Genomic DNA, 26,484 nt, shown 5'->3' with positions numbered 1-26,484 from the left:
GCATGAGCCAGTGTAGTGTTGTTCGTGTTCTGCATCGCCATAAATATCATCCTTACCATATTAGTCAGAAAACAGATGGCAGTTATAAGAGTCGAGGGACATGAAAGGGAAGCAGCGGTTGGGAAGGGAGTGAGACAGGGTTGTAGCCTCTCCCCGATGTTATTCAATCTGTATATTGAGCAAGCAGTAAAGGAAACAAAAGAAAAATTCGGAGTAGGTATTAAAACCCATGGAGAAGAAATAAAAACGTTGAGGTTCGCCGATGACATTGTAATTCTGTCAGAGACAGCAAAGGACTTGGAAGAGCAGTTGAATGGAATGGACAGTGTCTTGAAAGGAGGATATAAGATGAACATCAACAAAAGCAAAACGAGGATAATGGAATGTAGCCGAATTAAGTCGGGTGATGCTGAGGGAATTAGATTAGGAAATGAGACACTTAAAGTAGTAAAGGAGTTTTGCTATTTGGGAAGCAAAATAACTGATGATGGTCGCAGTAGAGAGGATATAAAATGTAGACAGGCAATGGCAAGAAAATCATTTCTGAAGAAGAAAATTTGTTAACATCGAGTATAGATTTAAGTGTCAGGAAGTCGTTTCTGAAAGTATTTGTATGGAGTGTAGCCAAGTATGGAAGTGAAACATGGACGATAAATAGTTTGGACAAGAAGAGAATAGAAGCTTTCGAAATGTGTTGCTACAGAAGAATGCTGAAGATTAGATGGGTAGATCACATAACTAATGACGAGGTATTGAGTAAAATTGGGGAGAAGAGGAGTTTGTGGCACAACTTGACAAGAAGAAGGGACCGGTGGGTAGGACATGTTCTGAGGCATCAAGGAATCGCAAATTTAGCATTGGAGGGCAGAGTGGAGGCTAAAAATCATAGAGGGAGACCAAGAGATGAATACACTAAGCAGATTCAGAAGGACGTAGGTTGCAGTAGGTACTGGGAGATGAAGAAGCTTGCACAGGTTAGAGTAGCATGGAGAGCTGCATCAAACCAGTCTCAGGACTGAAGACCACAACATCAACAACATATTGGTGTACACCAAGAATTAACTGGTACGAATTGTATGCGTCGCATTGAATTCTGTCGATGGACTCAACTTCAGATTCAGACTGATCTCGCGCTTGTTAATTTTATTTTATTTATTGACTAGGCTACAATCACGAACTATGGAAATGTTAATTTTCATAGCACGCATTATTGGGCGACTGAAAATCCATGTTACTCAGGCAAGTTGCACATCAGAAGCGTGGTAGGTGAATGTATAGTGTGGTATTCTGGAGGACAGAATTATAAGCCGCTATTTTATCGAAGGAAGTCTTAGTGGTAGGAAGTACACCACATTCCTTCAAGAAATATTAGGGCTGTTATTGGAAGAAATACCTTTAGGAACAGAGTACAGAATGTGGTTATCAGCACGATGTGTGTCCGTCACATTTTTCGTTGATGGCTAGAAATGAGTTGCACAGACAACTCCCAAATCGTTGGATTGGACGCGGAGGAGACGTGTCGTGGCAGGCTCGTTCGCCAGACTTGACGCCTGTGGATTTTTTCTTGTGGGGAGTCATAAAAGACGTTGTTTAGAAAGACATTCCAAACACACCCTGAAGATACGCGAGAGACAATTTTCAGAGCATGTGCTTCGATAAGTGCCGATTTGATAAGGAATACCACTCAATCCATGTAAAGAAGATTGCAGCACTGCATTGATACCAATGGGCATCACTTCGAACACCTCTCGTAAATGGACGTTCATGCCACGTTTGTGACTTTCATTGACCTTCAGAGACCTTACTGTTACACAGCACTGAACTCGTCTCGATAGCCGATATCAGAAAATAAGTAGCAAACTGTCGCATCCCATTAAAAAAAAAAAAAAAAAGTTGACTATATCTCTGCAGCGACACCACCTAGCAACAAAAAAACCAACGTCATTTTATGGTTCCCCAGTCAATGCAACTTTTGTCCCACGAATTATTCAGCTTCGATCATACTTTCGGAGTTATTCTTGATATAGTTAGTAATTCACCATGTATATTAATCAAATGATACGGCTAGATAACAGAAAGCACACGACGCTCCATTTCCATAGCTATCGAAGGAAAAAATTCCTGTTGATAGTTTATAAATATTTTTCATATCCTGCCCATATACGGTAAAGTAGACTAGCAAATCGAAGGATATTATGAGCATCAGCATCGTTTCGTAGAGAGATGGTATGCTTTTCTAACTGCTTGCTCCACAAAATTTCGCCATTTCATTTCTCCATTTTCCACTTGTAACACTAGCAGCTGATTCGACAAACAAATTTTACAAAATTGTTGAGGCTTTCGTGGCCACTTGTTGACAAACTGCCTATTGGCTTCTGTCTCGGGTTCTTCGGCCGACGTTCATCTAATGATTTTCCTGACGTTTCGCCAGCACGAGTGGCTGGCATTGTCAAAGCTTCACCCTCCATTGCCGGTGGTGAACTGGAGCCGAGCTCGCGGGCGCAGGCTATATGTACCTGGCGCGCCAACTTGCAAACCTAAGGTGTGGTACAGGTACGTCGATGATACTTTCGTGGTGTGGAGCCATGGTGAAGAACAGCTCAGTGACTTCCTAAGACACTTGAACAGCCTCCATGCCAACATAACATTTACCATGGAAGTAGAAAAGGACAAGAAACTGCCATTTCTAGATGTTCTGGTCACAAGGGACGGCGAAGATCTGGGACACAGCGTGTATCGAAAACCGACTCACACGGACCGATACCTGCACAAACTGTCAAACCACCACCCGAGCCAGAAAAGAGGCATGATTAGTACGCTCGTAACGAGAGCAGGACGAATATGTGAGCCGCAACACCTCAAACGAGAAATGCAACACCTGGAAACTGTCCTGAGGAGCAATGGTTACTCCACAAATAATATTAGAAGTGTAACAGAGCCCAAACCTCGGCGAAGTAAGGAACCGGAAAAAGAATTGTCAGGTACGGCCTTTCTGCCATACATTCCCAGAGTGACGGACAGAATCGGCCGTATATTGCGCAAACATGGCGTAAAGACGATTTTCAAACCGACAAGGAAGATCAAAGAGTGTCTTAGATCGGCGAAGGAGAAAAGAGACCCACTTGCAATGTCGGGAATATACCGCATTCCATGCACATGCGGAAAAGTTTATGTCGGAATGACTGGACGATCCATTAACACCAGGATCAAAGAGCATAAGCGACATTGCAGGTTGGGGCAGGTGGAGAAATCGGCCGTGGCAGAGCACGCACTGAATGAGACCGACCATGTAATAAAATTCGCCGACACGGAAGTTCTGGCTGTAGAGAAGCACTATCACACGCGCTTGTTCAGAGAAGCTGTAGAAATACAAAAACACGCGAACAGTTTGAACAAGAAAGAGGAAAGCCTTAAGGTCAACGGATCCTGGCTTCCCGTACTGCAGCGAACCACCGTTGCAGGTAGCAAGAGGAGAACCGCACCGGAAATGACCGCGGAGAAGCCCTCGGACGTTGGCGCGCCAGGTACATATAGCCTGCGCCCGCGAGCTCGGCTCCAGTTCACCACCGGCAATGGAGGGTGAAGCTTTGACAATGCCAGCCACTCGTGCTGGCGAAACGTCAGGAAAATCATTAGATGAACGTCGGCCGAAGAACCCGAGACAGAAGCCAATAGGCAGTTTGTAAACAAATTTTACAGAAACGTCTTCTGACTGCGCGTTCATAACAAGAGAATTATCAGTCCAGTCGCCTGATTGAGGTCCTACGCACAGAATAGGACTGCTGAGTTGCGATTAAGACTTTTGTCGTCTTCTTATAATGTAAAGCAGGAGGGTAAACCAACACACAAATACTTTTGTTTTCAGTTTCGTACCGCGATAAATAACAATGCTGTCATGGTCGCAGTAGTTATGAAATATTAGTTATGTTGTTGGCTTTCTTGGTTTATAATATACACTAGTAACCAGATTTTTATCCTTTAACCAGGGTGAAACTGTTCGCATATTCCACGAAACAACTCAAAGTTACAAATCAAATTTAAAAAAAAGACAACAGCGTTTTCTTCGCCGAGCCTGTGGGAAACGTCCTCACTCACGATATTCATAATTTTTTTCCAATGTATACGAATCACTAACATGGAGTGCTATGCTCCAGCCGTACATTCGCAAAACTGCTTTCTCAAATGGAGGCCTATGCTTAATACCAATAGACTTTTCTTGACCAGGAATGTCCTCTTTGCTTGAGCTAATCTGCTTTTACGTCCTACTTGCTTCGTTCGTCATGGGTTATTTTGCTGCCTAAGTAGCAGAATCCCTTAACTTCATCTACTTTGTGATCACCAATAATTATGATGTTAAGTTTCTCGCTGTTCTCATTTCTACTACATCTCATTGCTTTCGTCTTTCTTCCATTTGCTCTCAGTCCAAATACTGTACTCATTAGTAACTCTTCTTCACTTTCACTGAGGATAGCAATGTCATCAGCGAATCTTATCATTGATATCCTTTAAACTTACATTTTAATTCCAGGCTGGTATCTTTCTATTAATTTTAGTCGTTGCATCTTCTAGGTACAGATCGAACAGTAGAGGTGAAAGACTACATCCCAACCTTACACTCTTTTAATCCGGGTACTTCGTTCTTGGTTTTCAAACTTTACTGTTCCCTCTTGATTCGTGTACATATTGAGTGTCAAAAGTCTTCCCCTCTGACTTACCCGCATTTTTCTCAGAATTCCGAACATCTTGCACCGTTTTATATTGTTGTCGAACGCTTTCTCCAGTCTGACAGGTACTATGAACGTGTGTTGATTTTTCTTCAGTCTTGCTTCCATCATCAAGCGCAATTTACTCTCTGTTAAACCAAAAATTAACTGTAACGGAGAGTAAAATGATCCTCTAAGGAATAATTGGGGTAGTCATTATATTCCATAGTGTATGGGGTAGACAGCAGGACAGTACGTGTGGAAATCATCATTAGTAATACAGACTGTAGACGAAGACTGAATATTTATAAAGAGAGAAATTAGTAATCGAAATTCAGAGAATAGGCGAGAATAACCAGTAACAGAGGAAGATACTAGAAGCATAGGCTGCCGAGTGATCATGGATGAATAGTTAGCAAATCTAACACATGACTTTAGTCGAACTATTAATCATTTGTATTGCAGATTTTATAAAAAATGTATTAATTGGAATTGATTGAATTGTTGATAATAAAAAATATATAGGAAAAAGAATGTGAATGAATATTCCTAACTTAATGAACAGCTGGCGAACGACACTTATCTACAGACTCAAATTCACACATTTGTATCATCTTTTCCTCTTGATGGGAAAATTCCGTAGATTCTTTTCTAGTTCTGTATTTGTTTTCTCACACGGATCTTAAGGCACGCGTGTCAACAGCTAGCGTTCAAATACCTTAACCGTGAGTACCAGCGAACTGTACTTAAGGAGAGTTACTGCAGCACATCACTAGTTAAATATTCTGAATGGCTATCAATTAAAACATGAATTCTGTATCGATACAACTTGCGTAGCGTCATTGTTATTCTGTGAAATTTATGTGAACGAAACCTACTATATATTGTCAAGAAGTATAAGTCACGCTACTAAAATTCATACAGTAGTACAAGACAACGATCCTTCATATGATGCAATGTTTCAGATCTCTCATTTTATCAAAGAATGCTATTGGACTGATCACTCAGCGACCAAAAGGCACTACCAAAACGAAGGGGTAATGAGCACCTTCCTACTTTTATCTCATTTTAATTGTATCTTGTTACAATTGGGCTTCCAGGAGTTGCCTTTCGTATCCTTCCTCTGAGTATTATTCCTGGTTCGACATACATTCTAACATCGCTATATAAGGGTAACACAGTGATCTGAAAGCCTCCATTTTAATGCAGACTTACGTAGACCATAAGACAGCTTTTTCACTTTTGTGCTTTCAGTGTTACTTTCATTATTCCGTGATTCGACGTTTTATTATTTTGCTTTGTTTTCCTTGAGTATTTGTTTTGCATACTGGACATTGTGTTACCAACACCAATATCCTTTAGATCAAAGACGACGTAACAAAGATCGTTTCGATAAATTCACAGATCCGACGTTCTATTTCCAGTGGGACTTTTTCTGTCATTTACCACTTCTTTGTGGAAAACGCCAGGTTACAGCTTTGTTCGGTGACATGTAACTATATAGCTGGTTGATCAGATGTCGTGAAATCCCCAGGACCAAGAACTTGCCAATATCGATATCGATAACCGTTAAAAATCATCGAGATTCTCGATTCCCGGGATGGATGAACTATCTATATTTTGTTTTTGCCAAGTAAAGACCTGCTGGCTGTTTTTATATAATAGGTCGTAGATTTTCTGATTTTAAATGTTGTATCATACAAATTCAGTTTTATTACTAGCACTTTTCTTGAGAATTTTACAAAAAGATAACATAGAAAATAACAATAAAAAGAAAAGTTATAAAAAGTACAAATGTATACATACAATTTTGTGTAAACTTGTTGCTAACTTAGATAATGATAATAAATAAGATGTCTAATAGGTTGTGCACCTATTTTAAATTAAAATTAGAAGTGTATTTAATGGCAGAAATAAGAAACGGCAGTTTGACTTGGATATTATGTGACAGGTCTTCCTTCTATGTGTATGGTTACATCTATTACATGTGTTGTCTTGACTTTGGTAATACTTATTTAATGATGTATTGACTGATTAGGTTACAATGTGTTTCCGAACTTAAGAAGACAGTGCAGGTTGGGAGTTGATCTAATATATCATAGTCAGCAGTATCGGGTGTGAGGGCTCAGTAAAACTTTGAGCCAGTCACACCTGTTGCAGCGAAAGAAGAAGAAATGTCACATCCTCAGATAGTTTTACACACTGTGAAATGGTATAACAGACAACTAAAACACAACCAACTACTTAGAAAGTTACATTTTCAGATTGTTTAGATTTAGCGTTGGAGAACTTTAGCTTATATTTCCTATGTTTGTTTGTGTATCTCGTCTTCACTTCCTGCCTGTGATGTAGCATCCAAGTCAGTGTCTGTGTTTATATCTGTGTCGTCTACTATGCCCCGCTGATCAGTGAGATGTGGAGCCTGCCTTACTGTAGTGTATGTTCTACCTTGTTTGCTTGCCGCAGGTAGTGTTCGTAATACTTCGTCTGCGATGTTGTTTATAAAGTTCCAGTCATCTTGTCTGCGTATTAACTGTACGATGTCTTAGTTGCCTAAACTTGGCCTTCATAGGGCGTCGCAGATGAGCACTACGTGTTCAGGTGTGCCATGTCACCACAGGCACAAGTGTGAGTCTTTTTATTTTGTCGTATTGCCAGTGCCACGTCCTCGCGAGCAAAGGGGGTGGTGATAACTTCCTTTTTGCGTTTATCATGAAGTAGTCTGCGAAGGGTGATGTGAATTCGGTTGTCCTTTGTGTGTTCATCGTCAGGAAGTAGTTTGTTAAGGAATACAGTGCTGTGCATTTCCAGCCTCTTATGATAGTACCATCTGGTTTCTTCTGTGTTGATAATACTGTCGGCGTCTTGATACGTTCAGTCTGTAGTTTGAAACGGTTCACATTCCCCACTCCCGTAGATATTGTTCTCTAGGTTTGTTCTAACATGTGTGTCCCTGTAGTTACGTGGTTCCCACCTTTTCCTGGATCTTTGCTCCTGAGTGCTTGTACCCCAGCCTACTCCCCCCACCCCCCACCCCGTCGACTGTCTCCTCACCGCCCCTCCCCCACATTATAACCAACTTTAGCACCTAACTAAATTGACTAAACTGTATCATGAAATACTTTTATTTTTGAAGTGATGAAAGATTGGATAATGTTTATTTTGTATATGTGGGAGTGAGATGTTATAATGAATGACACAGGAATTAGTGGTCTTTGCAAGTGCTACCCACAACTCCTTCTCAGATAAGAAAGCTATCTATCCACAATGTGAGTAGACACTTGTTACAAAACATACTTACTCTGCATTACTCCTCTCCTTTCTGGCACTTGCTTGAGCTACACACTGCAACCCCATTTAAAACCAACCAATTTAAAATGTGTGCTCTATAGTTACTGTTTGCAAATCACTCGATTGCTGCAGACCTCACTTCTGAACTGGCAGGTTGTTAATGCTTTATGTCTGACCACAACCACTAATAATAATACTCTGTACAACAGTATAGTAGCCCTTATGCAGTTACTGCACTGTTGTGCTGTCAATTAACTCGTTTATCTGTTTCGAAGCGAGTAATGAAGCAATTTCTGGACTGCTATCGGTACTATTTTCAAGCTGTAAAATACATTTTCTTCAGATATTTAGCAGTTATATAACGTATATGTCTTATTTTTATCATCATCGACGCACAGAACAAAGCACAACATACGTGTGTAGTGAGTGGACTGTGTAAGGAACCTCTAATCTCCACCACATTAATGTTACTAATTGAGAATAAGACATTACTGATAACTTGTATTATCAGTATTAAGAGTCTTACAAAAGTGCGGTAATAACAATTTATTTTCACGACTGAAACAGAATCGAATCGTTTAGTTTTCATCCCTCGGAAAATTTATTTCATTTTACCCCGCAGGGGGTAATCACCCGCAAGTTGGGAACCACTGATGTAGTTCGTCTTTCAAAAAATGGTTCAAATGGCACTGAGCACTATGGGACTTAACTTCTGAGGTCATCAGTCCCCTGAACTACTTAAACCTAACTAACCTAAGGACATCACACACATCCGTGCCCGAGGCAGGATTCGAACCTGCGACCGTAGCGGTCGCGCGGTTCCAATCTGAAGAGCCAAGAACCGCTCGGCCACACCGGCCGCCCAGTTCGTCTTTGACACGTGTTTTAGCGTCGCAATAATGACGAAGTCTAATTTCTCTTTCCTGTGCTGCCTTTGATTTTTGGGAATACCGTCATTTATCACGAGTGGTTTATCTTAGTCTTGTTAATAGTGCTGACCACGGTGGCCTTTATTTAGGTGCGTCGCGTACTCTAGATATTGCTGTACTTTGTGCTCTCTGTAAGACTTCTGTAAGAACGTGATCTCTGTAATCTACACTTCCTTGAGTGACACACAGAGAAAACTCTTCAATTACGTGCCTTAGTTTTTGCCAGGTTGCTTTGCGAAACAGCAGCCTTGGGATGTGTGATGTGTCTGCGTCTGCGTTTTTTTCTTTTTTTGGTGTATATAATTATTGCGTTATGGTCACTGAGTATTCTCCTATCGAGCACCTGCCAGTTCGCTAATTGTATAAATGATGCACCATTTGCCAGAGAAATGTCTATGTTGCTGCCTCTCCACTACTTCCGCTGTAGGTTAACGGTAGGCCTGTGTTTTTTTTTTCTTTAAACGATAAGATTTACATTCGTTTGTAGCACCGATTAATTATTATTTGTCCTCTGGCGTCCGTTCCGCCAGACTGCCAGAGGGTTGACCTAGCATTTATGTCTGTGGAGATAAGTAGTCGTCCGCCATCTGCGAATTGTGCAGTTTCCTTTATTAGTTCAGCAAAAGGCTCTATATCAAACGAGTACCGGGCGTAAGTCGACGATATTATCCATGTTCCCCTGCCTGAAGTTATTTCGACTGTAACAGCATGTTGTGTGCACAGATGGTTTATTTGTGTTACTGTAATGTTAGTGTTTACTACTGCGATTGCAGTCTTGGCCTTGTTTGGGCCTGTGACTTGCATGTAGTGCCCGGGAAGGCCTGGAATTCTGCCACCTCGTGTGTACGGGTCTTGCAGACATAATTAAGTTTGTACGGAACCCCCACAGTGGACTCCTATTGGCACTTGACAATTTTTTTAAAAACTGGTTACAACTGGTCCTGCGAAGCGCCTTACGTATATTAAAAGGTGGTGTGTCGTAATGGAGCTATAATTTTTGACAAAACGAAGGCAAAAAAAGAATTTCTTACTTTCTCAAGTAGTGATTACATAGCAACTACTCCTGCAAACTAACATTCCTCTACGTAGTTATCTTTTTTGTCTTCATTTTGTATAAACTGTTCGTGCGTTACAACAGAGCAAATCACCTTGTCATATAGAGGGTGACAATTATTGAACTACATGAAAAAAAAGGTAAAATAGTTACAAACTACGGCATGCACACACATTATTCCACATGTAAACGTCACTACAGATATTCGGATTTAGGTTATGACATGTTCGATATGCCTGCCATCATTGGTGATGACGCGGCACAGACGAATAGCGAAATTCTGCATGACCTGCTGAAGTGTCGGAACATCGATGCTGTCGATGACCTCCTAATGGCTGTTTTCAGCTCTGCAATGGTTTTTGGATTATTGCTGTCCTCCTTCTCATTAATATGGCCCCACAAAAAGGAGTCGCATGTATTCAGATCCGGAGAATATGGCGAGCAATCGAGACCCATGCTAGTAGCCTCTGGGTATCCCAGAACCAGAATGCGGTCCCTAAAGTGCTCCTCCAGGACATCAAACACTCTCCTACTTGGATGGCGACGAGCTCCGTCTTGCATGAACATCTTTCCGAAATCAGGGTCACTTTGGATAATGGGAGTGAAACCATTTTCCAACACCTTCACGTACCGCTCGGTAGTCACCGTGCCATCAAGGAATATCGTGACTGGACATTGCACACTACACAGTTACCTGCTGAGGGTGAAGAGACTCGATCGCAAAATGCGGATTCTCAGTCCTCAAAATGCGCCAATTTTGCTCAGTTCATGTGAAATGACTGACTACAACAAGGCGCTTGCTCATTTGCATACTAATTCCCAACAAGCCCCGCGGCCAACAGCGCAGTTTAAACGTCGTAACGCAAACCGTTCAGAAATTATGACGATTTTATTTAATATAGTTCAGTAACTGTCACCCTGTGCATATATAAGCTTAGCGGAACCCGTGGTAATATGTCTTCATTAAATGATATAAACTAATGATTAACCACCTGAAGATAAACCTTCAGCACTCGAAATGCGTCGTGAGTTGAAATAAAAATCGCGTGAACATGGTTTGTTTCATTTTTTACGAAAGTAATACAGTCACGACAACAACAGTGCCAGCAATGGACAAACTTAAGCCATATGTTTTTGACGATATTTTGTGTTTGAAACTGCATGGGGACCTTTCGTCCAATGTTGCTTCACACAAGGCGGTACCAGTAAGGCTGCGTTCACAACGGTCGTCAGACATCGTTGTCAAAGGTCTCCCGATAACATTGGCCGACAGTGTGGTCATAGTGCGCCCGATCTCCTTCGTCAGCTTTTGGTAGGGTCTAGGAAGTTAGGTTAGTTTAGAATCAAATGGTTCAAATGGCTCTGAGCACAATGGGACTTAACATCTGAGGTCATCCGTCCCCTAGACGTAGAACTACTTAAACCTCACTAACCTAGGAAATCACACACGTCCATGCCCGAGGCAGGATTCGAACCTGCGACCGTAGCAACAGCACGGTTCCGGACTGAAGCGCCTAGAACCGCTCGGCCACATTGGCCGGCAGTTTAGAATCTTTTGTATGTATGAGGTAGGTTAGATTTTTAACCTCTGAGGGAGGGTTGGATACCAAGACTCCTCTGTGCTTGCATACGAGTGCTGCATAGCGGCTTCTACTACTAAAGAGACGCCGAACGCATGTGAATGATCTTTCGTGTCTCGTAAAGAATGTGGCGAGTACTATACGCTCTGTTCTCAGTTATCGGAATAACCAGACAAGTTTAACAATATATGAAATGACAGGAGAAACGTTCTATCACATACTCGTAATAATTCGTGGTGATCTTGAAACGCTAGCTATAGTCACTCTGTTTCGCTGTATTTTGCAGACGCACGTCGATTAACTTTCAATGACTGTCATTTAGCACATGAGTGAAAGACGAGCATAAAGTGTAGCGTAAGATACTCCGAAAACCTAAAGCACTTAAATGTGGAAATACATGGTGACCACGACATTTGCAAACTACTTCAAATTAACGAAATCACTATCCTACTGGCATAAAACGCCTGTAAGAAGTAAATTTGTAGACAACTAGTGATAATCTACCAGAAAAAAGATCCACCACAGTAGCTATAAGCATATAAGATACACCACCGTTTCACTTGAACTGAATATTTTTTGAGGCTATAATGTATGCGTAAAATTTCCAATAAAGATTTTGCTTGATTGAAGTTTCGAATAAACCTGAGAGTCCAGTCCATAGATTCCGAACTATATCCCAATTACGATATTTTCGTCCTCAGCATGCCACAAACTCACTCTTCTCACAAGCTGTGCCACTGTCGCGAATAAAACAGTGACCCGTATATGCAATAAGTTTCCTTTAATTTACGTCTATGGTCACAAACGTTTTGTTAACAGATTACCGGTTTCGGTCTATAATGACCATCATCAGATCCGTTTTATGAAAACAAAGTCCTAATGTACAACATGACTCGTGCATATGATGTTATTCATATATATTTGACGATGCTGGTGCTGATTCTGAATTTAACTTTTGACGATGCCACTATGGCTGCAGTACATTAGGACTTTGTTTTCATAAAACAGATCTGATGATGGTCGTTATAGACCGAAACCGGTACTTCCTGACCTTAGACGTAAATTAAAGGAAACCTAACTCACTGTTTCTTGGGCTAAACTTATAAATTTCTCACGCTTCATATTTCGTGCGCGAGAACGTCGGTCGATTTGACCGAAGAAAACAGACTGGTTTAAGTTTCACCGACTGTCGTCCGAAGTCTGTGCGTTTGGGAGATATGATTGGCTATAGTGTGACCGCGGTCATACTGGCGTACTGATTAGGAAAGATCGCTCGTCTGCGGCCTACGTCGGTCGTCAACGCAACCCACGATGTCGGAGCCACTGTGTCGGCAGCCTACGCCGGTAGAGAAGCGGCTCCCGAAACCGCACAGGCGCGCATCGCCCCGCTCGCTGCGCAGTTAGCACCTGCTAAGCCGGTCTAATGGTGTCGGCGGGCCCGCGGCAATCTGCAGAGCTCTGTTAACGAAGCGGCCCGTGCCCGCAGCTTCCGGATGCCCGCGTCTTGCACAAGGCGCCGACAGCTGCGGGGGCGGACCCGGCGGCCGGTGTTTGCAGACGGGAAAGCACGGCGGCGCGCCGCGGAGAAAGCGGAGATTACCATCGCGCGACGCCTCATGTTGTATTATGGTCGCGTGCGTTCTCGTGGGAGTTATAGCGCCGGCTCGTCCTGGACGATGAAAACGAGATTCACAGGAAATATTTCTCCACTCATGACAGCCTTTAGGGCGGTTTGGAAGTTGGGCGACTGGCAGTGGTAGGTAGTGTCACAAACATCTTTACATGAAGAGGATCCTTTTTTCTAATCTGTTGATCGCAATGCGTTATGTTCGTGAAATAATAAACTGTGACAGTCTGCTATAAAAAAACTTCTACAAGTAAGTATCGAGGTACACTCCTTACTAACAGCCGGCCAGTGTGGCCGAGCTGTTCTAGGCGCTTCAGTCTGGAACCGCGCGACCGCTACGGTGGCAGGTTCGAACCCTGCCTCGGGCATGGATGTGTGTGATGTCCTTAGGTTAGTTAGGTTTAAGTAGCTCTAAGTTCTAGGGGACTAATGACCTGAGCAGTTGAGTCCCATAGTACTCAGCTATACGTCTCGTCTGGACCCGTCAACAACCGACATCGGACTGTTGATGATTGGAAACATGTTGCCTGGTCGGACGAGTCTCATTTAGAATTGTATCGAGCGGATGGTCGTGCATGGGTATGGAGACAGCCTCATGAATCCATGGACCCTGCGTGTCAGTAGAGGACCGTTCAAGCTGGTGGAGGCTCTGATATGCTTTGGGTAGTGTGCTGTTGAAGTGATATGGGGCCCCTGATAGTTCTAGATACGACTCTAACAGGTGACACGTACGTAAACATCCTGTCTGATCACCTGCATCCATTCATGTCCATTGTGGGTTCCGACGGACTTGGACAACTCTAGCAGAACAATGTGACACCCAACACGTCCAGAATTGCTACAGAGTGGCTTCAGGAACACTCATCGGAGTTTAATCACTTCCGCTGGCCACCAAACTCCCAATACGTGAACATTATTGAGCATATCTGGGATGTCTTGTAACATGCTGTTCAGAAGAGAGCTCCACCCCGCCATACTCTTACGGATTTATGAACAGCCCTACGGGATTATTGGAGTCAGTTCCCTCCAACACTATTTCAGACGTTAGTCGAGTCCATGCCATTTTGTGTTGTAGCACTTCTGCGTGCTCGCGGGGGCCCTATACGATATTAAGCGGGGTACCAGTTTCTTTTGGTGTTCAGCGTAAATAAAGGAGGTGCATGGAGATGATAGGTACCGGAAGGTCTCAGGCATGGTTTAATGACTAGACTGTTAGCGGCGAATCGTCCGTGGCAACCCAAGGCTTTCCACAACACGCAGTATCTTATCTCCCATTTCGTCTTCATCTACATCCTCTTCCATTTCCATAATATTGTCCTCAAGTACATCGCCCTTGTATAAACCCTCTATATACTCCATCCACCTTTCTGCCTTCCCTTCTTTGCTTAGAACTGGGTTGCCATCTGAGCTCTTGATATTCATACAAGTGGTTCTCTTCTCTCCAAAGGTCTCTTTAATTTTCCTGTAGGCAGTATCTATCTTACCCCTAGTGAGACAAGCCCCTACATCCTTACATTTGTCTTCTAGCCATCCCTGCTTAGCCATTTTGCACTTCCTGTCGATATCATTTTTGAGACGTTTGTATTCCTTTTTGCCTGCTTCATTTACTGCATCAATTAAATTCAATATTTCTTCTGTTACCCAAGGATTTCTATTAGCCCTCGTCTTTTTACCTACTTGATCGTCTGCTGCCTTCACTACTTCATCCCTCAGAGCTACCCATTCTTCTTCTACTGTATTTCTTTCCCCCATTCCTGTCAATTGTTCCCTTATGCTCTCCCTGAAACTCTCTACAACCTCTGGTTCTTTCTGTTTATCCAGGTCCCATCTCCTTAAATTCCCACCTTTTTGCAGTTTCTTCAGTTTCAATCTGCAGTTCATAACCAATAGATTGTGGTCAGAATCCACATCTGCCCCAGGAAATGTCTTACAATTTAAAACCTGGTTCCTAAATCTCTGTCTTACCATTATATAATCTATCTGATTCCTTTTAGTATCTCCAGGATTCTTCCAGGTATACAACCTTCTTTTATGATTCTTGAACCAAGTGTTAGCTATGATTATGTTATGCTCTGTGCAAAATTCTACAAGGCGGCTTCCTCTCTCATTCCTTCCCCCTAATCCATATTCACCTACTATGTTTCCTTCTCTCCCTTTTCCTACTGACGAATTCCAGTCACCCATGACTATTAAATTTTCGTCTCCCTTCACTACCTGAATAATTTATTTTATCTTGTCATACATTTCATCTATTTCTTCATCATCTGAAGAGCTAGTTGGCATATAAACTTGTACTACTGTAGTAGGCATGGGCTTTGTGTCTATCTTGGCCACAATAATGCGTTCACTATGCTGTTTGTAGTAGCTAACCCGCACTCCTATTTTTTAATTCATTATTCATTATTCATTATTATTTCCACAACACGGCACAAAAATTTAACCTTGACCGGTCAAACTGCAATAAACAAGTACCACATGTCAAGAAAATCTTCTTCGTACACATTGATCAGGCAGAACATTACGACCACCGACCTTCTATCGATGTGAACCCGTCTAGGCGAAGGCAGCATCACGTGGCGAGGAACGACTGCTTTCAGACACACACACGGTGCATGTAGTGTCAGTGAGCGGGCTATCAGTCTGTAGAATGGGGGAGGTGGGCTATCTGTCTCAGTTAAACCGAGGGTAGATTATGATGGCCCAGAGGCTCGGTACGAGCATTTCGGAAACTGCACGATGTTTCTGGTGTTCTAGGAGTGCTGTGGTGATTGTCTTCAACACGTGACGAAACCAACATGAAACAACGCCCATAAGTCGTGTTGTTGAGCGGCCACCCCTTGCTAGAGATGCCGGGCGTCGTAGGCTGGTCGGACTATTAAAACAGGACAGACGACCAACTGTGGCGGACCTAACATAGGACTTTAATTCTGGGCAGAGTACAAGTGTGACTGAACACAAAGTACACCGAATACTCCTAACGATGGGCCTCCGCAACCGACGATCCTTGCATCTGCCAATGTTAACACCACGACATCGGCAACTACGACTGAAATGGACACGTAACAATCGGCACTGGGCGTTGGTGAAGTGACAGAGAGTTGCATGGTCTGATGAATCTCGATACCTTTTTCATCATGTCGATGCGAGAGCGCGATTCCGCCTTCTTCCATGGGAACAACTCCTTGACATCTGTACTGCGTGACGGAGACAAGTTTGGCGTCGATTGCATTATGCTCTGAGGAACATTCACACGTACATCCATGGCTCCAGTGGAGCTCCTGCAAGGAACTATGACAGCCAAGGAGTTTCACACACTGGTGGCAGACCACGTAAACTCCTTCATGACGATCATGTTTCCCAGAGGCAGTGGCATTTTTCAGCAAGATAATGCGCCGTGTCACTAGGCCAGGAGTGTGATGGAGTGGTTTGAGGAACACAGTAGCGAGTTCCAATCGATGTGCTGTCACCCCTCCTCCCCAACTCGCCAGATCTGAAACTGATCGAACACATCTGGGATGTGATTAAACATGGCGTTAGAGCTCATGGACCCCCTCCCCTGAATTTGCGAGAATCATGTAACTTGTGTTTGCAAATGTGGTGTCAACTCCCTCCAGTGACCTACCAAGGCCTCGTGACCTCCATGCCACGATCGCTGCCCCTGTCATCCGTGCCAGAGGTAGACATTCAGGCTGTTAGGTGGGTTATTATATGTTCTGGACGATCATTATAAATCTATGAGCACAGGGTTGGTTGAAATGGCCCTGAGCTCTAAGTCTACTTATGTTGAACTGGAAGGGGCTATCTGTGGTGATTACTTAGGAGAACATATCACTATAAAAAATTTTATTGTAGGTAACCGGTTTCGATAAAATTAAGTACCATCTTCAGATATTGATAAAGGGTAGCGAAAAATGTAAAGTCTATTACATAAAGTAGGTGATATACATCCCGAGGTTCTCAAAGACGCCAAGTGCAAATATTTCCATCCGCAACCTAACTGATCAACAAATCTCTAACATAAATCACTAACCTGCCAGCTGTAAATTAGCAAAATCTGTAATAATGAAGAAGGTCAGTAATAAGTATCCGGATAATTCAAAAAAGTTAGAACCCAATCTGGTTGACTCTGTTAAATAAAATTGCAAAAGTTCTGGAAAGACTCACATACAACAGATTACTGTGGCACACGAAACTCCACTCATTTATTCAGTATGATTTTGCTTTTAGGAAACGGAATAGCACTGTAAATTCATTCAGGATGATCGGAACAATGGAATTATGTAACATAAGACACACAATCGCATTATTAATGGACTCCGTGGAAGCTTTTTGCCAGATTATATTATGACCCGCTTTGTTAGCGCGTATGCAATAGTGACACGTACCCTTGTCTCTCCATTAAAGAGCGGGGTAGTCCAGTGGTTGGCACAGTGGACTCGAATTCGGGAGGACGATGTTTTAAACCTATGTCCGGCCGTAGGTTTCCCGTGGTTTCCCTAAATCGCTAAAAGCAAATTTCTGGATGGTTCCTTCCAAAGGACACGGCCGCGTTCCTTCTCCATCCTTCCCTAATCCGAGCTTGCGCTCCGTCTCTCATAATGTCGCTGTCGACGGGTCGTCAAACATCAACCTCGTCCTTTTTCTCTACATTACAGCTTTACAAGTTATGTAGGGAGAGTTATGAAACGGGCAGCAAGCACACAAAAAGTATCAAAAGAACTACTAGGGATGCCAATAAAGGTCTATTTGCGGACTTATATTTTGGGGTTGAACCTCTCTTGTGCCAATGATGTTACGCACGGTGTAGTGGTACGGTACGATATTGATTCCCACAATCCATCGAAAAACCGACCCTGTCTTGATGTCGTAGTCTGTGTTTGTTGGCTTCGTCTTCTTTTTTCCTTTTTTCAATTTTAAACGCAGTCGTTACAAGGTATCTTGTACAAAATAACCACACAGTAGGTGAAATTCAACACAGTTTTAAAATACTACAACGCACATAAGGGGGTAATTTTGAATATGCTCGAGGAATTGAGAGTTTTTGAGATCAAAACAACATTTTATTCAGAAGTATTAAATGAAGAAACAGATTTTTTTTCAAAAATTGCTTTCTCAGTTTATTCACTGAGCACTTGTGAATACAGTTCTCCCGCCAGCCCAGGTCTCGGTATATAGTGACTCACTACATTTCAGTATCATACAGTATTAACTTTATACCATTATACATTTTACCGTAAATGATGTGCATCTTCGTGTGGCTTTCCCCTGTGATTCGGATTTTACGAGGGATAAATATAGCTTAATTATTTCGCTTTATGTATCGGGGCGTACACCCGTCTTCCTCACTGACCTATAAAAGTTTATTAGCTACTCTTCAGCAATTGATGTTGTATGCCGTAAGCTGAAAGCTCCTGTGAACATTGCTATTATGTTTACTGTAAATACTTTCAGAACATTAAATTTTAATCATGACAAGTAGTATTGCGTTTAGAATACAAAAAAACAATTTGTAGTCATAGGACTAAGAAATGTTCGAGAAATGTTATTTTATATATATATATATATATATATATATATATATATATATATATATATATATGTCAGTTTTAATCCTGTTTTATTTCTATCATAACATACGTAATGATTCCAGTATACGTTTATTTTAATCTTTAAGAATGGGCTCGAATTCCATGAAACTGAAAATACGTAAAATACGAAAATGTGAACCATTCAGGGGAGGTCGCACAAATGTGCTGTGCTGTTACTGCTACTTTTTAATTTCACACTAGTTTTTTGTAAGGTAATCTGAGTGGTTGTTATTGCAGCCTAATATTCTTAAACTGAGAGTACTTGAGAAAATAATACCGTAGTAGACGAAGTTTTTGATGTACCGACTAGTCTGCATTTTGCATCGTGTAGCGTCAGCTATATAAATTTTCCTTCAAAATTAAATTTTTACATGATTATGTTTCCCTGGACCAAGATTTACGTATGTTGACATCAAAATAAGTTTTACACATTTCTTAGGTACCAACTTCACGCTTACAAACACGAGTTAAAGTTTTAGCAGAAATGTTTCAACATTTCACGACGATTCCATACTATTCCCAGCCCTCATTTGTGGAAAGGGTCAACTCTAACTTCAAATTTGAGCAGACAATATTGCATGCATGCCCTCAGAACAAAAGGGATTTATCCATCCCATGACTAAACCTAGCATTTAATTCAGCACATCATGAAGTCATCATTGCTCATGTCCATGGTTTTTAGCTACCTGCTCAATTCTCTCTTGACCAATGTGTTGTCCGTGAACTGTCTCCTTCCGGACACAATCACTCCTCAAATTTATCCAATAAAATTGGAGATAAGGCAGGACCAATACTGACCTCACACACTGGAGACTGGTGAAGAGTATAACAACGGTCAGCGTGCATTTAAGATAAAAGTTGGTGACCAAGTCTTCATCCGTAACTTCGATGTATGAGAGCAGGGTAATGGTGACATGTTGCGCAAGTTATCACCTCGTTTTGTGGTACCTTGCAAGGTGAGAAAAGTATTGAAGCCAGTCAGTGTCTTTGTCTGCAATCTCGTTATGGCCATGACATCAAGCGTGCACGTCACCCAGGTGAAATGTGTCATCCAGCTATATCTGTTTCCAACTCCTTCCCCAAGGAAGTGAAGTTTCTCGAGCTTACAGTGGGGGAGGATGAGTCGTGCAGGCTCCTATCGATATTGGTTGCCGTCAGTAGTCGTTATCTTTGACTGAGTGCCACACTGCTGCTCATAGAGGACATTTGCGGAGAGCTCTGGGGTGTGTGTTCGGGTAGTCTTCGTCCAGCCTGTGGGTAGTCAAGAAATGATGGCTCCTCTAGGCGCGAGGAAGTAAGTCACCACGTGAGTGCAAGTGCAGCGAGCCAGGGACAATTGTTCACGCTGGGCTGGGCGAGTGGATTTTGGACGGGTAGCCATCGTGGATCGTATAACGACACACCTACATGGTTATTGGGATGCACCGTGTGATTCTGTTAGGTGTAATGCCTTGCTATGAGTTCCATGCACATTGATGTTAATTGCTTGTGCCGGGAATGTGCATGTATTAACGCACTTGGCGATTTTTATTTTTATTTGTTTTTGATCATTTCTGTTGCTTGTGTGCCGTGCTCCTCCAGTACTAAGTGATGTGCTACGATGTGACTCAGTTTTTAGACTGATTTTAAATTCTGTAGAAGTGTATTGTTCAACTGTCCTTATAGAAAAGGCTATAAATTTAAATAGTAATTGAACCCATTCGTCTTTGCACTCTATCAGAAATTTTCAGCTTGTATAAATGCAAAGCATGTCATATGTATGGTAGCCTTCACTTGTTTTGTATCTCGATGCCAACACTAGAATATGAACCGAAGCCAAGAGGTTGAGTGAACTTTGTTAGTGTTTGTTTTATACTTCATTGGCCTATACCATTTTGGTTTGTTTATCGTTAAGGGGAAGGCACATAATTTTAAGAATTATGTGCCTTCCACGTATTGGGCAAATTGATTACAGGGCTTTGTTAGCCTAGAAAAGTTTGTGCTTCTGAAGTTGTACAGTTGCTGCAAGTCTGAATTAGATTTTGAGTCGTTATGGTGCATTGTTCTGAGGGTTTAATACCTGTTGTATTAGATAATTTAACCTAAAAATGGTAACTTGCCAATAAAAGACTGATATGGCATTTGTTACTGATTTGTGGCTAACTAATTCAGTATATTTTTTACTGCATAGATGGCCATTGCCATTCTGAATTCCTTACTGTTATTAAACCTCAAAGAGGTATTTACCCTTATGTTAGATCATTTTTAATTATTTGCAATACATTCATTATTACTAGTATTCCTCAAACTAGACAGTTCAAACTCACATCCAGCCATCCTGATGTAGACTTTCTGTGATTTCCCTAAATTACTTCAGGCAAATCCCGGGATGATTCTTTTGGAAGGGCACAGCCGACTTCCTTCCTCATCCTTCCCTAATCTGATGGAACTGATGACCTAGCTGATTGGTCCTCTCCCCCAAATCAACCAACCAATCAAACTAGAACCTTCCTCTAATTGGAATTGTACTGAAATTTTCTTAAAGATATTAAGCTTCGAAAATTTCAGTGTTAAAATTGTCACAGCCGTTTATGTCAGGGCGAACTCAGTAAATTCAAATATTTTAATGTTTGCATGACTTTTCTACCATGCTGAAGATTAAAGCCTCAAAGAATTTCAGTTTTCTGGTTCGAAGAAAACGAAATATTTTATATAATTACTATTAAAAACAGTCTTGATCACGATTTATTTAACAAGGTGACCGGTTTCGACCACTACTGTGGTCATCTTCAGACCTACAAGTTGTATACAAAGCTCTAATTAGAGGGCTACATACATTAAAGAAAATACATAGAGTTATAAAGCTATAAAACGTTGAATTACCATTGAGTAGGAACCTCTTTCTGTTGGAGAATCACTACTGGAGAAACCAGTGCACGTCTTACTATATATAATGGAGGCTCCACCCACTTCAGACTGCATGATGTCATTACTAACCAATGAGTTATAAGTCGAATTACAATTTAAAATTTCTTAGTTAAAAGAACATTGTCAAGAATTAGAAATAAATACACACTAAACTTAGATTATTAAACAGCTATTGTCAATTAAGAAGCGTTAAAAATATTTAAATATGTAGGAAAATGAACTTCGGTTTGGCAGTACATGGGTTGCTCTCTCAAGGCCTGTTAGTGAACCATTTGGAACCACTTGTTGCTATGGTGAAGTTGGACGCCGTTGCAAAGATGAAGCAGCAGGCTTTTTTCACTGAAGTTGTTGTAAAGTCGATAGTCGAACTAGTGGTTGCCATGGTGAGGACAAACGCCAGTGCAAAGATGTGGCAGCAGGCTTTTTTCCAACGCAGTTGTTGCGAAGTGGAATGGCAAAGACTGTCGCGTCAGACGATGTATTATTGAGCAGCAACATGTCTTTATTGAAACGATTTTTAAAGAGTAAGCTACAATAATCTGTAGCTGACATGTATACTACATGCTGCACAAATACGATACGAAGTAGTTGTCCGTATATATGAAATATTATCTATGAAGTTGATATGTAGATTACATGTGCCATTTTTTTGTTTAAGGCATTGCTATTCCTCAAGTTATATGCCAGTCGTATAAGCAAATAAAAATGAAAGAATTTAAAATTATAAAATTATGAGCCAGTGTCAAAAATAAAACGATGTGAATTAGCAATATTTATAAGACATTGCTCACTGCTGTTCCCGTAATGCATTCAAAAGTAATGAAATATTTTATGTTTGAGAAATACAATTAGATTCCAGTCTGTTGTAATGACTTGATTGTAACTGCCCTGCTACCCACGGCTATGGACTGTGTTGGGTGATCCTGTTACAGCAACTGGGTCCGCCAGAGTATGACTGTCCGCAATGGTGCATATTCAAAGACTGTTATTCTGAATTTGATGTTTTATTTTTTTGAAAACGGTTCCAATAATTTGATTATGACAAATACTGAATAAATTATTAAAATAAATGTTTGTTGAAACTGTGAATAGTGTTTAAAAAATTACTTCCTTTTACTAGTTGTGGCGTAACCCTCCCGACACAGATCACTATGCTAACAAGGTGGTGTAACAAACCGGTGGTTAGTTATTGGGTGTGACTAGTTAAATATTTTTAAAAACATGATCCACAGTTTTAAAAAAATGTTTTTTTTTTCTTCTCTTGCCTTGTGCTTTTATGGTGTGGAGATGCTACTGTTCGTCCAATGATCCAGGATAATGTTGAAGAAGTAATAGAGCCAAGAGGTTGCCTGGGTATAGCTAAGGCCCCTCGTTTGGAAGGCCTGTACACTGCCTGCAAACAGCATGATAGGTATACCAAGAGTGGTCATAACAAAAGGAAATGACTCGTGTTGAGCTGAGCACGGGGGTGCATGAATGCTACATGGTATAACTCTTTTATAACGTTTTTAACTTTATTTATGTGGTACACAGTGCTAGTTTGTGTCGTACAGATGTTGTGTGACCAGGAGTAGAGGCAATTACCCTATAGGCCAAAAAGTGCACGGTGCAAGTTTTTCAGTTTCCGAATGAAGAAAAATTGTTAGAAAAATGAAAACGGGCTGTCTCCAGACAGAATTTAACAATCAGAAAAAACAACAGAAGTAAGTCAAAAAGTTCAGTTATGATTATCCTGTAGAATGAAGTTGTTAATGTGAAGCATAACCTTAAATTTATACATCCCCTAGAACTTACTGTGTCAATGTTTTGGGAGTCCGTCCTGATAGCTGAATGGTTAGCGTGACAGACTACCTTCCTAAGGGCCCCAGGTTCGATTCCCGGCTGGTTAAGGGATTTTCTCCGCTCAGGGACTGGGTGTTGTGTTGTCTTCATCATCATTTCGTCCCCATCCGGCGTACAGGTCGCCCAATGTGGCGTCGATGTGATAAGACCTGCCCAAGGCAGCCAGACGTGCACCGTAAGGGGCCTCCAGGCCAATGACGCCAAAAGCAATTTTGCATTTCAATGTTTTGGGAGCACACTGCTGATTTAGAATACTGCATATGTGGGTTTTATTACTATGTGAACTGAGCTGCTCTTAGAATTCCAACAGAACTTTATATATATATATATATATATATATATATATATATATATATATATATATATATATATATATATATGTGTGTGTGTGTGTGTGTGTGTGTGTGCAGCTATCTGTGATTTTAGATGTTATGGGCACAACTGATATTGGTATATGGTTATCTTGTATGTCTCTGTCACCATTTTGTATATTGGAAGGGTAACTGTAATATTAAGGTATTCAGGGAAAGTACTATCATTAATAATTTTACTTACGGGATACAGCATAGGCGTTCTGATTTCTATAATTGTACATTTTTGAACACAGTTGTTGAGGCCCTCTGCCCTGGAGTTGTTCAGCTTGTATACTGAGTAGATAAGATCTGTAGCAGTAATTATTCTCCAGGTGAACCTTTTACTTGTTTTACTCTGTGTTGCAAATGGAAGGCCCCTACATCAGATGAATCACCAATTTATGATACGAGGGAAATTTCGTATTTCACACAATATTCGTTGGGAGTATGTTAATTGGAATAGTAATTTCCTCCTTTCCCATGTTTATTTCACTTTTTGCCACATTCTACACTGGTTTACATTTGTTTTTAGAATTTAAAACGTGCTCTTCTTTAGCAATGAACCTTGCTGCTATAATTGTAGATACGTAGTTTTTCTGATGCTTACAGAGTTTTTCATGGTCTCACAATTGTGAGCACTTATGTCCATCATCATGAGTAAAATACATTAATTTTACCGTGCTTCAATGTGTACCAATTCTTTGTATGTTGAGGATTGTGACCACTGCTAGTGCTCCACCTTTTAAAAACAAGAGGGCAGTTACTACGTAGTATGTGTCTGATAATGGAAAGGAATGTGAAGATGCATTCATTAATATCCTTCTCACTGGTTTGTATGCTGGACAACTCAGTTTAAATTCATTTCTTATTCTTTCAGTGTTCTCTTCATAGAGAATTATGTATGTATTATCAGTAGGCATGTTTTCAATTTTGAGTCATATGTCATCATAGTCAGATATTCATAATTTGATTCTACTTAATTTCTCCACACTTTGCTATTCGTCAAGGCATGCTTCCATCCTAGTTGGTTTTTCATTTAAGCAGGAGTAATTCGTTGATTTTAAAATACTTAGGAAACAAATCAATTTTTTTCTCATTACTCCCATTTCCTGTGCTAAAAATTTGTAGTGCTTATATTTGGCAGTCATTAAAATTAAGATAGAGAACTTTTTTGCAACTGTTTCCTCATCGAAAGCTGGCACTTAGTAAACAGATACAGTACAAAGTTTCTGAGTGTATAATGCCATAGCAGAGGCTCCAGAATTGTAACTTGCAGCCAGTGAATAATCAACTGGTGCAAACAAGCTTATTTCTCTACTTTTATTCCAGTGTTCATTCACGCATAGTCTGCTGCACATAATTTCATCCCGCCAGTATTGAAGTTCAGTAACTTTACTACTTAAGGACTACACATTCATATGTAACAAAATTAGCTAGTTTTTGTTGCAGGGAAGTATAATGTTTACAATGGTCCTAGTTTATTCATTTGTTTTTAGTGTCTGTTTTGTGTTGCGTTCAGATGCTCGTTGTTATGAACAAGACCAATCTATTTCTCGGTTGATCAGGATTATTCATTTCCTGATCAGTTACTGTGTGTTGAGACATATGGTCTTACTTTCTGGAGCAGGTTAATTTATTATTTTCCATGTTAAGTGTTTTTGAGTCAGTTTTTCTAATTAATGAATTTCTCTGTGAAAGAGAATGTGGTAATCACAGTGCTTGTGATATTTGCCAAAAAGTAATAAGGATATGAACCCGCTTTTTGAATGATGTAACTTGGGGAAAAACAAGTAATCTAATAGGAATTGCCTGACACTGAGGGCATTATGATAAATCAGCTAGTAGTTCATAAATATCTACCAGAAATAATTATAAAATGTAATATTAAGCATTTACAAATATGATAGTTTCTAGAAAATTATTTTAAAGTAGTCCTTTAGAAACATTAGTTCTTATTTATTGAGATCATGGTAAATGGTCCTTCATGGTTGTCTTATGGGTTATTGGTTATGAGTGTGTGAACATTTTTGTCCTCATGAAATTATGAGAAAATCTGAATAGACCAGAAGAAATAGAAAGTTCCTCACACACTCACCAGACCAAATCTGCTTTCAACAGCAGTTCCACCTAATGTCCCTCACTATTTGAGTAAACCTGGAGGCTGCAGAGTTGTTCCTGAGGTAAAGAGGCAGTAACTTGATAGCAAAATATTCAGGCACCCATTGAAGAGAGTCTGAAGCAAAGGGAAATATGTTTAAAAATTCAGTCCATTGCATCACTGTAAGAGCCAAAGGTCAAACTGCAATGTTAAAACTGTCTGATTTGTTAAGTATTATTAGAAAAACTACATCTGTATTATTTACTAACAGTCAAACAATTCCTGCTCCTGTGATAAAATGTTCTGTTCTTGTTAGTGAAACCAATGATGTATTAGTATTTGTTTTGAACAAGTGAACAAACAAGTTAGGCCTAAATGGGAATAAGTCTTTAAGAAGTTTTTCAAGCATTGCAAAATCAGTTAGACAGGGTGGAAAAAGCAGATATGTCGATTAATATAGCAAATAATACTGAGAAAATTTTGAGTTTTGAGTGTGACATTCTGCTGACACT

At 40.8% G+C, this 26,484-nt stretch overlaps 1 protein-coding gene across 1 annotated transcript in view; it reads right to left on the bottom strand.

The window, feature by feature from the left end:
- Positions 1–12,957: 12,957 nt before the first annotated feature.
- Positions 12,958–26,484, bottom strand: part of LOC126263314 (pro-resilin-like) — a 47,740-nt gene continuing 34,213 nt past the window's right edge. Inside the window, exon 4 of the mRNA XM_049960403.1 lies at positions 12,958–13,226. Within this exon, the coding sequence (XP_049816360.1) occupies positions 12,958–13,226 (269 nt within the window). The remainder of the gene's footprint in view (positions 13,227–26,484) is intronic.

Source organism: Schistocerca nitens, chromosome 6, assembly GCF_023898315.1.
Source record: "Schistocerca nitens isolate TAMUIC-IGC-003100 chromosome 6, iqSchNite1.1, whole genome shotgun sequence".
NCBI lineage: Eukaryota > Metazoa > Arthropoda > Insecta > Orthoptera > Acrididae > Schistocerca > Schistocerca nitens.
Note: the sequence above shows the minus strand (reverse complement) of the source record. Positions and strands in the feature narration are given on the sequence as shown.